We start from the raw sequence: 17,365 nt of genomic DNA on the forward strand, positions 1-17,365 counted from the left end.
GAGAGGTGAAAGCTACAAACCCAAAACCTGCCTGAGCAGAGGAGGCTGGTGGTCAAAGGGGCAGTTAGCCCATAGCTGGGACAGCTGGCACTAATTAAGAGCTCAAGCTTTCCTCTCCCCACCCCCCTTACCACTCTAGAGTGCAGGCTTCACTTCCTCCATGCACAGACTCAGGCTGTTTCTTCCAAGCTTGCACAGCTTGGTTCTAACCTGTCCTTGGATAGCACAGCTGGTTTTTCCTGAAGGGGTACCTGGGTGAAGAGGGAGCTGTTGGTCCTCTCAGTTGGAGTGTATAAAGCTCACTATTTACTGAGCAACCAAGGAGTCTGACAGCAACTTAGTCTAAGTCAAAGATGTCTAATTGGTAGGCAGGAGGGGGTGGGAAGACAGAAAATCTTCAGTATAAGGACAAGGGACAAGATGAAAACTGAGTGAGACTTCTTGTTCCAGCTTGTGACAGACACTATGTCAAGCTCTTTGTATAGTTCCATTCCAGCTGCCAGAGGGAGACATGTTTATTTTGCTCTATAACCCTGCAGATGTTTGAAAGCCCCCTGAGCATGCAGGTATGCTAGGGAGTGCTGACAGTGTAGCATGCTGCACCCTAAACATGCCCATGTTGTGTGCACTAATACAGAGTCCACAATTCAGTGGAAAGAGACCAGCACTTCTGCTGTAAGGGACACTGGTAACTTCACACAGGGCCAAACATGAAGGACCCTCTTTCTCCCCCCAGTAAGAACTAACTCCAAGTCACAGGTCCTTCATATACTTTTATTCAGGGGTTATATTCTTTTGTTTTAGTGTTTGTCTTTGCCAATACTTTACTCCAACAAAAACCAGAGCAATAGCACCAGCTCCTACTGCAACCATCATTATTTGCTCCCATTCCTGGGACAGGAGATCTCTAGTCCACTGGGAGCCTGTGAGAAGAAATGTATGGTCAAGCAACAGTTCAGGCAAAGGTGATCTATGAATAATCCACCACCACTTAATGGTGACTAGGTTCCTACTCTATTTCCATTGCTGGAAGTGCCTGGGTAAAGTGTTGCAGTTAGTTTAATCTGTACTTCTAACTTCCAGATTCTAGTGGCTATAAGATGTTAATGCTAGGTAAGTTATAAGACAGAAGGGGACTAACTTAACATTGTAGAGATCAGTTTGCAAGCTCCTTAGCTATTGCACTGCTCTCAACTCCCCCAAAGCTGTTTTAATAAACATTGTCCCAGTTTGCTAGTCCCACCCAAGGAGGGGCTGATGTGGACCCTCAGATTTAAGGTCACCAGTTCCTTCCCTAGGGCACAAAGGGAGGGGATCCCTAGCAACTGCAGGCTTCTGAAGCTCCTCCCTACTGTGCATCCAGAGTCCCATTTCTCCTGGGCTGGAAGTGATTTAGTTGGGGTTGGTCCTGCTTTGAGCAGGGGGTTGGTCTAGATGACCTGAGGTCTCTTCCAGCCCTAATCTAAGATTCTATGAAATTGCAGGCAGTCTGAGAGTTCGCAGAAAGGGATGGAAAGCTATGTTACTCAGGAGGCCAACACTCCACTGGTGAACCCCAAACCCTATCCTGGTTGTTCCATGAAGACATCATGGTTTGTCATATTGACACTCAGGCTTTTGTTCTACTCTAGGAGTCAACCAGTTCTAAACCAAGTAGAATCCAGGTCCTAGTTTTCCCCTACAGCACTTGTCTTCCAAGCTGGATGATGAGCAGGTTTATTTAAAAGCCTGCAGTAAGAATGGGAGGTCCAGTAATTATGTCCCCAAAGAAAAGGGGGACCACCATTTTAGTGGTACAATCCTCCACTCATCCCCAAAGTCATACCCCAATTCTAGGTGAGTGTTGCACTACAGTAGAACCATTGAATATGCTGGGACAACCAGCACCACCTCCATTTACTACCTTTCTGTTCAAGGGTCTGATCCACTTCAGTGTTCTGGAAGTCCACAGGTCCTTCTGTGGTCACCAAGTACCTTGGAGCATTTTCTGAGGCCTGCTTCTCAGGTGCTCTTCTTGCTGTTTGGAGACAAGGAGACATTAGTACCAGAGTGTGGTGGTTTTCATCCTTATTAGGAAGGCCCTGTACACCCCCATCCTACTCTAGGTCTCAGGCCTTGCCTCCCCCATCCTGTTCCTCACGTATGCAGGTTTTCCTATGTAGCCCATGTCTAGGGCATGGCTTCTAGTGTTTGTTCAGACCATTACTCAGTCATCCTCAAAACCCATTACTGCAACACCAAAAAATGAGCCTCCAAATATTCCTCATTGTCAAGTAGCTCTTGTGTATTGTTTTAGTATCTCTGGGGTAGTGAGCCTTTTAGAGTGCCATGCCAAAACTGATATTAAGTGAGCTGTGTCAGATTTAGCCTTAACCTCTCCTGAAGCTCCTCACTTTGGAGGGAGATCAGTTATACTCCTGAGAGTACCCATAGATACCCCATCCTTCCAGGTGACCTTGGCATCTCTCCTTGGACCCAGTACAATCAGTCTTTCCTACTCCCTAGGGAAAGTTAAAGCCATGTTGCTCAACTAAGAGTTATTTCCAGCCCACAGAAAGTATGACCTTGGGAAATAAGGGCACAAGACCTTTGAAGCCCTCCATCCTCAAAAAGATGTTTGTGCAAGCATTGTGCCTCTGGCCCCATCCTGAAGTTAGGTATATAGCTCTTACCTCTTGTCATGGTGCAGAGAGTTTTGCAGGATTCCATTGCAGATGGGACACATGCTGAAGCACTGCAGTGAAAGTAGACCTGTAAGGGAAGATGCAAGAGGGAGACTGAAGAAAACCTCTGACTGAACTTGTAGCTAGTAACCATAAAATTATGGTTTTGCAAAGTATTATTTCATCAAGTAAGCAGCCAAGTCTCCCCAATCTCCCCTGGGAGACCCAGAACTGACTGAAGGGGTGGGGAAGTAAAGACTGTTAAGTGTTTAACATTAGAGGGGTTGGAACAGCAAGGTATCTGGATCCAAATAGTTCAGTGTAAGGAGTGAAGGAGACTGGCTGCTAAAAAAGGAGTCCTAGCTTGTTGCTAATTAGCACATCTGGATAGGTGGAAGCCACCAAAGCCACTTGGAATTTCTGTTCAGAGCTTGGTAGACCTTGCAGTGCTGGAAAGGAGGTGCAGGACCCAAGACTAATGCTGCAAGACCAGTCAGGCTCCTTCCTAAATCATAATTCTGTAGTGTTTTCAGTGTGTTTGTGGGGGGGTGTGCCATTAATAGATTAAACATGATTCTACCAAGTTTTAACTCAGTATGGGGATCTTTCCAAGCATGACCAACAAGCCTTACACAGGATCTGAAACAAGGCATTTTGAACTACATAAGACTTACTGGTCCACTAAGTGCCTTCTGGGAGGCAAGATCCACAAAGGTAAAGGTGTTGATGATGAAGTGCTGGTAGTGTGATGGGAATTGCAGCCCTGAAGCAGCTCCCACAGGGATGAGCTTTGTTTGGTAGTTGTCACCTGTGTATGGACACCTGAGAAAGGCAAGCTGCAATGAGACAGGAGCCCACTAGTAGCCTTCCACAGCCCCATACATTTTCTGAACCAGTCACTTACCCATCCACTAGAATGGGCCACTGTGGCTGCTGCATGGGATTAGTGCTTGGGGTGGCCCAGCATTGGTGCAGAACCAAAGCTAGGTTTGGGTCTGTTCTTTGCAGGATTCGGACCTCCATGTAGACTGGATCCCGCAGAAGTTTAATCACAGGATAGTCACTGTTGACATAGTATCTACTATACTGTTGGTCTGTAGGATGAGAGTTACAGTCTTAAGCAAGAGTGAGATCAGGACATAATGGAGAACTGTCTCTTTAGGGTCCACTGTGGTAAGTCTTGGTTCTATAAACACTTGGATATGGGGAGCTTTGCACAGGAATTCCCATTGCAGATCAGACCAGTGCTCAAACTAATTCAGAATCCTGTCTGACAGCAACTAATACTATTCCATAGCTATCCACAACTGAGGCATCTATTTTCCCCATAAGGAAAAGACTCCAGTAAACTGAGGAAGAGGGGACATTTTACAGTCAGGAAAGAGAAAGTGCCTGCTATTGCAGGTTCTTCTGTGAGCTGCAGTGACTTGGACATCAGTTGATCACAAAACCATGCTAGTTCTTTGGATCTTCAGACCCTGGGAAAACTGCTAGTAACGTTACCCTGGACTTGCATCTCCCTGTTCTATGTACTTAATGTTGCCACTTCAGGGCTCTAAGACTGAAGTAGCAGCTCCCTGTAGGAACCACCAATCTCCTATGACATTGAGAACTTGTTTTTCCATCCCCCACCTCCAATCTGGTTGTTGGCAATGGGAGTTCTCCAGAAAGAGTACCCAGGCATGGTGGGCTCCAAGCATTTTAGCCTCTGCTAAGGTAGATGTCACTGTTACCTGTGGCAATCCTCAGCTCCAGAGTGAGGGGGCCATACTGAGTGACTGGTGGAGGCGGTGGCAAGGTGAAGACCTGCACATTGAGTGGAAGGAAGTCCCCAGTGGAGTAGCTGCAGCTGACATGTAGCCTGGTGTGCACAGGAAGAGTCAAATGAGTGTTCTATTCCCCTTAGCAGCCAGCTAGTTCCATGCTGTGCAGTGCATCTCCCTGTCCCATGAGGGAACCACCTGACCACCATCAACTAGTCATGTAGAGGAAGAGATTCACAAGCAATTTCAGGAGTCTCTTCTAAGGTAGAAGAGTTACAGCTACAAGGGAGATCAAATGCATCAGGAGATATGTGGAGGTTTTCAAGTCCTAGTCCCTCCTCCTGTGCCATAGTTTTAGTCATCCTGTCAGGTGAGACAAGCTACTTGGTCATCCCAAGCCCATCCCAGCAGCCAGTCAGCTGCATACACTAGGGTGTTGATCCTGTTCCTCCCAACTCTCCCCATATTCCCCACCCCAGAGTCTGCCTTAGGCCAACTCTATACACAAAGGTTTGATGCAACTCCAGGCATTAATTTAGACTAGTATAGTTATACTGGAATTCCCCCCATAGACATTTATTCCTGTCCAAAAGTGGCTTCTGTTAAGCTTGTTACTTGGGAAGGATTTAAGTTGACTTGTAAAGACTGTGTCCATATAGGGTTCCCCCAAACCCTGTATTCAGGGGATTGGTAGTAGCCCTCTGCAGAGGAATGCAGATGGCAGTGTTGGGGCTAGGAAGTCCCTTCTTAAACATGCAGGCAGATCCACTCCACCTGCAGATTTCTGCCCTTCAGAACAATATTAGCAGAGTCTTGTCAGGTTAGCAGTGCTCCTGACCACCACCAGAAGGTCAGAGGAATCTAGAACATTCTTCCCATACAGGCCTCCCCAGAGCTTAACACACACAAGTACCTGAAGGTGCTGTCCCGGGTGATAGACCCTGTGCTCCAGCTTCTCACATCCCTGTCTGCCACAAGCTGATTCTCATACACACCCTGGTCTCCAGCTCCCTGTACAGAAAAGGGATTAGCATTAATCATTGCAAGGACTCCAGAAGGGTATGGTCCCAAATTGGAAGACCTTGGCATTCTTGAGTATCCAGCTCTGCCTTTTGGCTCTTGCCTAAAGCAAGAGAGATGCAGAGTTAGTGGTGAGTGGCCTGAGCCAGAGCCAGAAATAAGGGGTGATTTGCTCCCCTGGATGTTCATTTAAGAGGGAAAGCAGAGGCATTCCCTTAGTGGCTACTTCTCATTCACCCAGACACTCCTTCCTAGGTGTCTACCTCTTCAACCTTTTCTACCTGAATTTCTAATAGCCATGAAATTTATTGAAGAAAGAAACTAGTTTATCCCACTCAGACCCTGACAAGCAGCAGCAAAGACCACCCCCCAGCAGAGAAGAGAAGTCATGGAAGGCTATCTCCCTTTCCTGCTGCCCTCTTACCTGGAAAGTAGTTCCACAAGCAGAGAGTGGGAATCTGTACAGAACAAAGGCATTACTCTTGGCCACAGGGATACAGCTACTGCCATGCCCACTGACCAGATGCACAGAGTCCAGGATCAGTGGTGGCAAAGTCACATCTCTAGAGACTGCTATGGAGAACTGGCCATCAGTTGTACACTGTGCTGTCACTGAAAGACATGCAGCAGAAAGACTTGGTGAGACTCTACACAGAGAATGCTGCCATCTTGTCCCTCAGCAAGCCTCTCTTCGAACAGATTTGCTCCCTGTAGTACCCAGCAGAGCCAACCTTAGCTTTCCCAAGTCAGATGGGGCCCAAAAACAGAGGGAGAGTCTTTGCTCTTTAAATATTGATCCCTTTCAGTTGGGAAAGGATGCAAACTAGTCATCCAACAATGGCCTCTTTCTGCAGTAGGTGTTGGGAGAATAAGTCTGATGGTCCTTCAGAGCAGCGATTGTGTTTATAGTTACACACCTCCCCATCTTAACTGAGGCCTGTGGAAGATATGCACCAAACTCACTCACCTTGGATTTTTTGTATTCTTGTCATCTTGCTAATCATGTGACACCTACAGGCATGCCTAATGCACAGTGGTGTGATGGTGGCAGGTTAACTTTGGGAGGAGGGGAACAGTTTTGCAGACCCACCCAAAGTTACCAAGGCCAGCTCCAATGCTATCATTTCCAGCCCTTCCCAAGGTTTTATTAGTGATGAGATTTAATTCTGCCTCCTTCCCATGAGGGGATGGAACCAGCCAGGAGTTTTAGACAAGTCCCACTAGGTTTAGGATCTGACATTTACAAGCCTGACCCTGGCTGTGTAGAGATAGTTTAAGGCAGCAAACTATCAAGGAATTCCTGCTAGGAGTTTGGCCACTCAGCCAGGCCCTCCAAAGTTAATTGGAAAAGTTCACCAGCAGCAACAGTTATGAAAGTCAGCAACGCATGGATTACGGTCTGAGACTTTAGGTGTGGAGGAAGGACAGCTCTGTGCCCTTTGATGGTGTTTGCTTGCAAGAGACCTAGCATTTCATCCAGATTTGTGCTGGAAATGGCCCAACTTGATGATCACTTTAGATAAGCTATTACCAGCAGAAGAGTGGGGTGGGAGGAGGTATTGTTTCATGGTCTCTGTGTATATATAATGTCTTCTGCAGTTTCTACAGTATGCATCCGATGAAGTGAGCTGTAGCTCACGAAAGCTCATGCTCAAATAAATTGAGTAGTCTAAGGTGCCACAAGTACTCCTTTTCTTTTTGTGAATACAGACTAACATGGCTGTTACTCTGAAACGTGTCTTGCCCTAGTTCATGTACCATTCTGGGGCCCTGGTCTGAGACTGGCCCCTGGATATGCCCACTGCTGCTGCACCCTAGAAGGAAATAAACACCTAGGAAATTTTTACTTTTGGAAAAAACCTCAGGCACCAAGTGTCATTAGGTGCCCAAAGGGCTCAGTGGACATTGTCGATTGCAGTGGGGGACTTCAGTGCCTATGTTGTTCCACCCTTTGTTTCAATTCTTGAACACAAGCCATCAGACCACATCTGGGTGTTTGAGACAGCTATCCCAATTTAGCATGGGATACAATTCTACATGGGAAGTTAATCCCCTTCTCCAGTTTAATGGAGAATCAAAAGTTGGGCAAGGAATTGGTTAAAGGGGAAGCTACAACAAGTTATGCTGAAAGGTGAACTGCCAAGCCAGAGGCTAGTTAGTAGTGGAGTTCCTCAGATTGGTTTTGGATCAGTCTTAAGACGTCTAATAGTAACCTTGGCACAAGAAATGGGAGTGTACTAATAAAATTTGTAGATGACAAAGTTGGGAGGTATTGCCCATGTGGAGGAGGGCTGGAATATCCTACAAGAAGATTTGGACAAACTCAAACTGGAGGAATAGGATGAAATTTAATAGTCCCTAACTTCTGCTTTGCATTAACAAGAATTTTTGCTATAAGCTATGGACTTATCACTTGGAAGTGACAAAGGTGAAGACCCCCAGGTGTATTAGTCAGCCTGTTCTTGACCATGAGCTGCCAATGTGATGTGGTTGTGAAAAAAGCTAATGCAATCCTAGGATGCATCAGGTAAGTATTTCTAGTAGAGAGAGGGAAGTTATTGCCATTATACAAGGCACTAGTGAGGCCCTCATCTGGAATACTGTGGCAGTTATGGTCTCCCATGTTTAAGTCTAACTGGTCATCCTAGAAACCCTTCTCTGTACCTGTTCCAGAGGAATGGAAAACCTGCCTTGAGAGGAGGCTTGTTAGGCTAAATAAGCAAATTCCTTAAAACAAAGGCTGAGGGGAGATGAATGTATTTATAGAGAGCAATCGGAGTATAACAGGGAGAGACAGTTGAGTTACACAAGTTAAGGCCAGGTGTTGGCAAAACAGTGTATACAAACTGTCTATCAACCAGTTTAGATGGTATTAGGCAAAGGTTTCTAACTTTCAGAAGAGGGATGATTTGGAACAGCCTTCCAAAGGGAGTAGTGCAGGGGGAACCCAACCCTAACTGCCTGTAAGACTGAGCTTGATAGAAATTTATCAAAGGGAATGGTATGATGCCTACCTACAATGGCCTAAAAATTTGCTAATAGCAATTGCAGATGTTCTACCTCCAACACTAGATGGAAGGGCATATGTGACCCACAATGGGTTATGTGGGTTGCATATGATACCACCTCTATGGCAATGAGGATGTCACATGGGCTGCAGCTCTGTGCAGATTGGGCTGCAAGCAGTTCATGGGTCACAGGTTTAGTGGATCTACCCACATGTGCTTGATCTAACTCAGTGGTTCTCAAACTGAATCACAACCCCCATTTTAATAGGTCACCAGGGCTAGCGTTCGACTTTCTGGGGCCCAGGGGTGAAGCCTGAGCCCTACCACCCAGGGCAGGAAGCAGCTAGGTGGCAGGGCTCAGGTTATAGGCCCCCTGCTAGGAGCTGAAGCCCTTGGGCTTTGGCCTTTGCCCCCATGCCCAGGTTGATGGGCTCAGGCTTCTGTTCCCCTCCTGGGGTCTTGTAGTAATTTTCATTGTCAAAAGGGGGTTGCAGTACATGAAGTTTGAAAACCCCCTAGTCTAACTGATTGCCATGTGGTGTCAGGAAGGAATTTTCCCTGCATCAGCTTGGCAGAGGTCCTAAGGGTTTTTAAACTGTCTGCAGCACAGAGCATAGGCACTTGCTGGTTTAAATTAATGTAAATGATGGATTCTGGGGAACCTGAAGTCTTTAAATTAAGATTTGAAGACTTCAGCAACTCAGCCAGAGGTTATGGATCTATTTCAGAGTGGGGTGGGCAGGTTTGTGCCCTGTGACGTACAGGAAGTCAGACTAGATGATCATGATGGTCCCTTCTGGCCCTAAACTTTATGAGATGGTGCTAGCCAAATTCCAGTGGAACAGCCTCATGGTAGCTCCAGCTCTGAAGGTAGCATTCCCAACTACACTAGACACCTGGTTAAGATGCTCAGATGCCACTTGGTTACTCCAAGATACACCTTTAGGAGTCCAACCCACCTGTGTTGCCATAGTAACAAGGAGCAACAGGGTCACCAAGGCTATAGCAGCAGCCTTTCCCTTCACATTCTTCCTGAGACACAGGTGGTGTGGCACAAGGCAGCCTGTCTGGGCGCAGAACAGCTGTGCACACACTACTACTTGGAGCATCTAGAGCTGGAGAGAGGAGAAGCGTTAGTTCAAGTCAAATGAACCCTGCTCCACTTGGAGCCATATAGCAGAGTGCCTGTCTCTTCTAGGCACTGTGGCAGCCCATGTTCACTATGCATCAGTCTGGCCTCCCACGTATTCTAGGCTTTTGAGGCACCACAGCCACTTGAGTCTCTAAAGAGCACCCAACACCAAGTGATGTGGCAAACCAGCACACTAAGGTACATAGTGTTTCTTCCCCCTGCCACCCCACCCCAGAACAGCAGCCAGTACAGTTTCAGGCTGGGACATTGGAACCTAAAATTGTACCTGGCAGGTGGATTGGGCATCTCAGTTCTTCTTCATGGAAAGATACTTCCCCAGTGTCATCTATTCCTTTAATCCGGATAGTCATGAGGAAATAACCATTCTGCAGAAAGAGTGGGTGGAAACCAAACCAAGGTGATTAGAGCTTCTCCACCCCTCCTCCTGTTCCTAAGAAAGGAAGAGTATTCCCCCCACTCCATCACAAGTTAACCAACCATACTCCTTCAATGGGTGGACTAATGGGGACCACACCAAAGCCCATTCTGAGCAGAGTGGCTTTTGGACCCAGGATTTTGAGGACCTGGAACATGTTATGGAGAGTGCTTAGCCATCCAGAAGCATCTTCCATTTCTCAGTGACATACCAGGTCAAGTTTGTGAACTCTGGCTCCTAAAGCTGCCTCAGGTGGCATTATACCCTCAGCTGAGGTGAGACAATTAGTTTGATGGTCTAAACATTTCACCTGGAGATGGACCCCAAGTCTGTGTTCAAGTCCAGAATCTTGAATACTTTGAGCTGTTGGTTAGCTGTGATTGATAAGTCATAGTATTGGGTCTTTCCACCCCCACATTTCCCCCCCAACCCCCACCCAAGAACCCAAATTGGGGAGCACACAAACTTTCAACTCAGCTGCTCCAAGTTGTGGTATACAACCTTGTAATTCTTTTAAAAAAAAGGACAGGGGAGCCTTCTTGCCTACTGCAGGAGTAGCTTACATGTTGGGTCCAGTTCTCATCTGGCTTCTGTCAGAGAGACTCCATTATGGAGTATATCTAATTTTTGTAGATGGGAAAGGACAAGCAGGCTCTGTGTTAATTCAGAGTCACTGCGCCCTCCCATAGACTTCAGGTGCAAGTAAAGTCTCATATATACTGTGGAATTTAAGTCAAGAGTGATGGTTGACATTAGCCAACATGCAAACACACTTCAGAAACAGGGCATTTGTTTGTATTTTGAAACACTCCTTAATAGGAAGGAGTCTCATCCAACTGAAGAAATTTCTTTAGCTTATTAAAAAAGTGTTACCACCAACTCTTACAAGTGAGGAGTAAAATTCTAGTTATAATGACTTCACACTTGTTTCCTCATTGACTGCAATGGTCTCTAGAGAGTGGACAATAGCAAGGTACAGGACACCTTAAATGGGAGAAGGAAGCTTGCCAAGTCTTGGAGAAGCTTAACTTGAAGACACTAGCAGTCTGGATTGAGAGAAAGCTCCCTTCTTTTCTAATAGGAAAAGTTTCCCTTTGGTTTTAAGCCTCTATTTGGGATTGTTGGATTGCAGCCACATTCTTCCACCCCATCCCCCAACCCTTCCTCCTTTCCCCCCCGCCCACTTCCCAACAACTAAATACTGTTCCTAATAGCCAGAAAACAAGATCTCCAGGTAACAGTTGTGCATCCCTTTGCTATTCCTTGCAGACAGAAGAGGCCCTACCTTCTTGATGAAGAAACACCCAGCGTAGGGAGCAGTGACAATCATTGAACCATCCTGTTTCTGAGAGATAAGGACACCACACGTAGAGTTGGACAGAGGATGAGGCAGTCCTTCCAAATCTAGGAAGGAAGGCTAGAGTCAGCAGACAATAGAGAATCCTGTGGGACAAACATATCCCAACAGCTGAGTGACCCACAACTGCTCAGTGATGAAATAGGAAGGGTCCAACATGTATGGATCAATCTATCCAATTATTGAATGATATGGAAGAGAAAAAGTTGTACTACCCCTCACAGAGGTTTGTTTCAGTAAGTAGCCCTACAGCAGTGGTTCTCAAAGTTTTGTACTGGTGACCCCTTTCATGTAGCAAGCCTCTGAGTGCAACCCCCCCTTATAAATTAAAAGCCACTTTATATATTTAACACCATTATAAATGCTAGAGGCAAAGCAGAGTTTGGGGTGGAGGCTGACTGCTCACAACCACCCCATGTAATAACCTCGCAACCCCCTGAGGAGGTCCCAACCCCCAGTTTGAGAACCCCTGACCTACAGAGAGCAAATTCTTCAATACTAACCCTAAGTAAAGAAAGGGTTCAGTGCCCTTATGCATTCCAGCCCATGCAAGCTCATAAGCTATATGTAAGGGGACTGTTGCCCCCTTACTAACATTCCGTGGGGGTGTTTTGGTTGGCTAGCTCCAGTACTAAAAGGGGAAGGGTTGATGGGAAGTCAGGAACCTGAGACTGATAGTCCCCAGGAACAATAGGGAGAGGCCAGTGCTCCAGGTCAGCCTGAATGACAAGGTGGGCAGACTACTCAGGGAGTCAGGAGGGGAGGGGAGGGAAGGGAAGGGGGGGTCCCATCCTCTGTGTGAGCTGGAATTGCCTGGGTCAGACAGAATGGGGACAAGCTAAGGAGAAAGCAGTGGCCCAAGCTAAGCTGGGGAGCAGAGCTGTGCCAGAGCCAGAGGGGCCAGAAAAGCAGCCCAGAGAGAGCAGACCCTATCCTGGGAGCAGCGCTGCAGCCCCAAAGCCAGGGGCACAGCCCAGAGAGAGCAGACTTGCCCTGTGAGCAGAGCTGCAGCAACCAGAGCCAGAGGGGGCCAAAGAAACAGCCCAGGGCGCTGAAGGCAGAGCAGCAGCAGTGCAGAGACAGAGTGGTGCAGCTGGGGCTGGAGCAGTCTGGAGCTGGGTGCAGTGAGCAGCTGGGGAGAGCAAGGGGGACCCTGGGCAGCGGGCCCAGCACAGGGAGATGCCTCAGCCAAGAGGCTCTGCAGGCCAGGCTTGGATCGTAATCCCAACAGGGCAGGGGCAACACTGGGAAGAAGGGTCCTGCCACTTCGAGCCTGAGAGCGTGATGCCACCACCAGAGCAAGTGTCCAACCCACAGCATCCCTGCAGCACAGCCAGGGCCTGGGACTTACAAGGGACAGACTGAACTGCCCTGACATTCCAGAGACATTGTTTGTGATGATCCCTGCCACAGAGCGGGGTGATGTGTTTCCTTTAACCTTTCCCATTTCCCCTTATTCTTTTTAAGATTAATTGTTGATTAAATAACCTGCATTTGCTTTAACTTGTACATAATGGTCAGAGAAGTGCCCAGTGCAGAGAGAGTAGCCAGGAGTGGGGACACCCTAGCTCCTGTCCTAGGTGACCACAGCAGGGTTGGGGGTCAAGCCCCCCAGGAATCCTAGGCCCAGCCTTGTTGGGGTTACGAGGACTCTGCCAGACAGGAGAGTGGAAGGGGAGTCCTCAAGGGCAGGGAGGCCACTGGGTAAAGGAAGTGGGAGAGAGGACTCAGATCCTTTCACTAGCCCACCTCACCAGGGTAGTGCAGAAGCCAGGAAAGTTCCCCACGAGAGTGGGACTATTCCCCCGCTTACATATAGAATAGCTATAGCTGCAGTTCTAGTCCAAGAATACCAGACTCCACCCACTTGTGATCAAACAGGAAATCTTTGGAGAGCACCAGGGCTTAGTGATTAAGCACAGAGCAAGAATCTGGAGGAGCTTCTTAATGCTCATGCCAGGTTGGCTACACCCCTCCCCTGCAACTGTTACCTTAGGCAAGTCACTTTACTTCTCAGCTCTTCAATGCATACATCTCTAACATGGTGCTAATACCCTTTGAAATAGTGCAGTACAGTTCAGGTTTGTAGAAGCAGTTAGCATAGAAGCACCACAGGACTTGACATGGTAGGCAGCTTGGCTTATGCTCTTTTAGGAGCAAGAGCCTCAAATGTATTAAAAAAACAAGGAGTCTGGCAGCACCTTAAAAACTAAGATTTAGGCATAAGCTTTCATGGGTAAAAAAGCCACTTCTTCAGATGCAATAGTATTAAGTCACCAGGACACACCTACAAGGTGTCTGTGTGTGGGGGGGAATAGAGTACAACCCCTCAAAGGCAACAGCAATAGGACAAAATACTCCACAGCCTTGCACCTGTGCATCGTGGGCTTGAATGTTCTTTGCAGCAGGTCTCCAATGGAGTAACAGGGAAGTCAGGGCAGCAAGTGTAAAATGCTAGCTACCCTTTTGAGTTTATGGGCCAGAGCCTCAGCTGGTCTAAGACAGATCATTTGAGTTTAGCAGAATTATACCACTTTACATCAGTGGAGGAGCTGGCCTGCTTTTCTGTTGGTTTGGTTTTCCACACCCACCTTGCTCACATACAAACACTTCTACACAGGGCAGATGCCTTGGGGAACCCAGTGGACTGCACAAAAGGGAGGAAGTGAGAGTAAAGCTCCCTCAACTTTACACTTTTATTCACCCAGCTTTATCTTCTAGCCGGATAAGAGGCTGTCTCATTCCATGTAATTCACTTACCCAGAGCACTCAGAAGGGAAATCATCTCAGGATGGTTTTCAGGAAGGGTTAACTGCAAGCTCTTCCAGCCACAATCTAGTAGGATATGGTCCCATACTAATACTGCATCTTTAAAGACATTCGGAGCCCCCCAGGCTAAAGAAAGGCAGCTACAAAATATCCAAACAAGACTACCCCAAGAAGTCCCTTGCTGCTTTATTACTCCCATCCTGCTGTCTATCTAGTAGCTCCTAAGGCACCCTCTCCCTGGGGAGCACTCTTATACCCTTAACTGAGCTGCAATTGGGCAGAACAAAGATGCATTTCTGACTCCAGGTGAGACTGCTATGCACCCCTGAGGAGGGCAGCCCAAAATCAATTCACACCTTGCACTCCCTCTCCTGTTTAAATTTTGACAGCACCTGCTCCACATTTAGCCCCTTTTATTTGTTCTGAAGTGACTTTTTGAAATGCAGCTATATTTGCTGAAGAAAAATAAACAGATTTCAAAATGGAAATGGAGGAGGCAGTGTCTGAAAAACCTATCCAGTGTCTTAACTGGGTGAACCTAATGGTAAATGAGAGGCCCAGCAAACTAGATGAATGCCAGGGGAAGGTAAAAAGGCTTGACAGAATAGGCAAGGATTTCTGCAGCACTGAGCAATAGAACATGCTACTTGGCAAATAATGCAAATGTTTCCTGTATCCTTAGATGCACATATATGCAGCATTTTTATATTTCTATGTATGCTGTATGTTTTGTAATCATGTCACAGAAAGGATCTATTGTGATTCATATATATGTGCACTAGGGGGATGAGAGGCATTTGCTGTGGAAACCTGGGACCTAGTCATGCTACTATATATCCACACAGATGAACTCCTGCATCTGCTCAGTGTCCCCTCAACTTTACAGGCACATACATGTAATGCAGTTGGTAGGATAGGGGTCCTGGAGGCCCTCAACCTAGCTTAGGCTCCAGATGTGGGATCTCTTACAAAATACAGGGAAAGAGTAATGGGCTGGGGGTTTTAAAACCACAGCTGAATAGAAATGACATATCCAAAAAATTTAGAAGAAACATGTTTGCTTGTTTGTTTGTTTTTGATTTAAAATCACATTACACCAGCACTGAGCTAGGGCATAACCAGGGAAAGTGACTGGAAAAAGGAGATCAGATCCTGGCCAGTATATAGTCCCTTTGCCCCTAAATAGGCAACTGATGACTTTCCCACAAAATGCCCAGCTGGTGTAAAGCTTGTATAGCTGGCTTTGTGCCCTCTTACTGTGCCTCACATCAGTGTTGGGGGTGTACTGAGGGAGAGTGCTGCTGTGCTTTAGCAATCCACAGACAGAATAATGGCCTCCTGTGGACCTGTACCAGACCTCATGAGTTAGAGCAGCCCTTAGGCTGCTCCCGCTTACTTCTGGAACTGAACTGACCCCTGGTTGGTCCAAGGATCAGGAGTTTTGTGGAGAAGTGTCATATGGCAATTTCCCTTCCCCTGTCCTCCCGCACCTAGGGTTAGGGTGACCAGACGTCCCATTTTTAAAGGGATAGTCCCATATTTAAGCCCTCTTGCAAGTGTCCTGACTTTTTCTTAAAAACAGGCAAATTGTCCCATATTTTTCATCCCCCCTCCACCCCCATTAGTACTGGTGGGTCCTATTGCTGGCTGGATCCCTGCTCGCCAGCTGCCTACCCACCCGTGGCGAGTGGGGAGTCCATTGGCCGATGATGGGGTTTGGTGTGCAAGGCTGGTGGCGGGGCAAAGATGCAGCGTGCTACTCTCCTTGCTGTTCCGTCTGTGCAGCTTCCCCTGTGTGCCAGCTCTCGGCCAGCAGGGCCCCGCCCCCTGTCCCGTTTCCGGCTGGCACTGACTGTGCGCTGTGAGTTGCAGTAGTTGGTGAGCGTGGGCAGGCTGGTTACGTGTCACCTCTGCCACTCACCCATCAGCCCTTTACGTGCTCCCCCTCCCATTGTCCTCTCCCTGCTTTGCTCCTTCACACACACACACCGCGCAGCTCCGCTGCTCCTCTATATCCCCCCATGGCGCTGAGCTCATCAACAGCCTTCCCCCACATCCTCTGGCTGGGCCAGTGCCCCGAAAAAGCCCAAGATCTTCTGGCCCCAGGTGCTGGCCTGGAGGAGCTGAGCCCTGCATATGCCAAAGCCCTGCACAGTGCTGGCATGGGGAAGCCTCTCTGCCTCTAAGCTAAACTCTGACATGGGGGGGAAGTGATTTCCAGCCTGTTCACAGCCCGAATCTGCAGGCTCCACAGCAGCCCCTGGGGCAGGAGCTTAGCTCTCTCCTCGCCCCCACCTCCTGGTCCTGCCTCCAGGGAGCACAAGGCTGCTCTGTCCCCTAGGCACCCTCCTCTGTTGAGCCACTTCTCTGGTCGGGTTCGCTGAAGCCCCTGAAGTCAGGTTCCCTGGGCCTGGTGCACAAGGCAGCCTTAGGGCTTAACCCTTTCCTGCCTGCTGTGTAGCCAGAGGACAGGAGGTGGCTGGGTTACGTTGGTGGCCAGCAGCAGCCTGGAGGTATTAGCTGCCTTTCAACACTGTGGGGACAGGAAGGGACAAGCTGCTTCCGGTTACACAGGAGACGTGGGGATTCCCACTTTTCTGTGATAGCTCAGTGGTTTGAGCATTGGCCTGCTAAACCCAGGCTTGTGAGTTCAATCCTTGAGGGGGCCATTTAGGGTTCTGGTCCTGCTTTGAGGTTGGACTAGATGATCTCCTCAGGTCCCTTCCAACCCTGATTTTCTATGAGCTCTGCAAAGACACAGGCCAGGTCATTCCTTCACCTCCACACCTCCCCTGTGGCTGGAAGCAGTTCCCTTCTAGTCCCTCCCAAAAGGCTGCTGCTGACCACATTCTGGTGTGGACTCTGGAAGAAATATGGGGAGGGGGGACATATGACCCTGCATGCTCCCCCACGTGTTGCCTTGGTAAAATGTGGTGCCAGGTACAAGGAGAGGTGGGTCCATCAGGGGGCCCAGCCAGGCAGGGAGGGTGGGGTCGGTCGGTCGGTCACCCCCCTGTGTGACAGAGGTGTACGGAAGTGTGTGTGTGTCACTCCTCTGTGTGTGGGGGGGGGGGGAGGAAGAATTAGAAGTGTGTGTGTCACTCCTCCCCGTGTGAACTCTAAAGCCTTAAAGATAAGGTAAATAAAAATAATCCAACTATGCAGTATTTCTTTTTAACAGGGGCTCAGTCAACTTGATGTGAATTTGAATGTTTGT

General features: G+C 48.0%; 1 protein-coding gene across 1 annotated transcript; it reads right to left on the reverse strand.

Moving 5' to 3' along the window:
* Positions 1–774: 774 nt before the first annotated feature.
* Positions 775–14,347, reverse strand: LOC144259150 (zona pellucida sperm-binding protein 4-like). Its single transcript, XM_077807325.1, has 12 exons — positions 14,140–14,347; positions 11,308–11,426; positions 9,873–9,972; positions 9,414–9,569; positions 5,871–6,058; positions 5,340–5,437; positions 4,397–4,524; positions 3,568–3,757; positions 3,338–3,485; positions 2,673–2,751; positions 1,904–2,017; positions 775–923 (listed from the first exon to the last, which is right to left on the reverse strand). Exons 1-12 carry the CDS (start codon positions 14,345–14,347, stop codon positions 775–777), a joined length of 1,677 nt encoding a protein of 558 aa, XP_077663451.1.
* Between the last annotated feature and the right edge of the window lie 3,018 nt (positions 14,348–17,365).

This window comes from Eretmochelys imbricata, chromosome 1, assembly GCF_965152235.1.
Source record: "Eretmochelys imbricata isolate rEreImb1 chromosome 1, rEreImb1.hap1, whole genome shotgun sequence".
NCBI classification, from domain to species: Eukaryota; Metazoa; Chordata; order Testudines; family Cheloniidae; genus Eretmochelys; species Eretmochelys imbricata.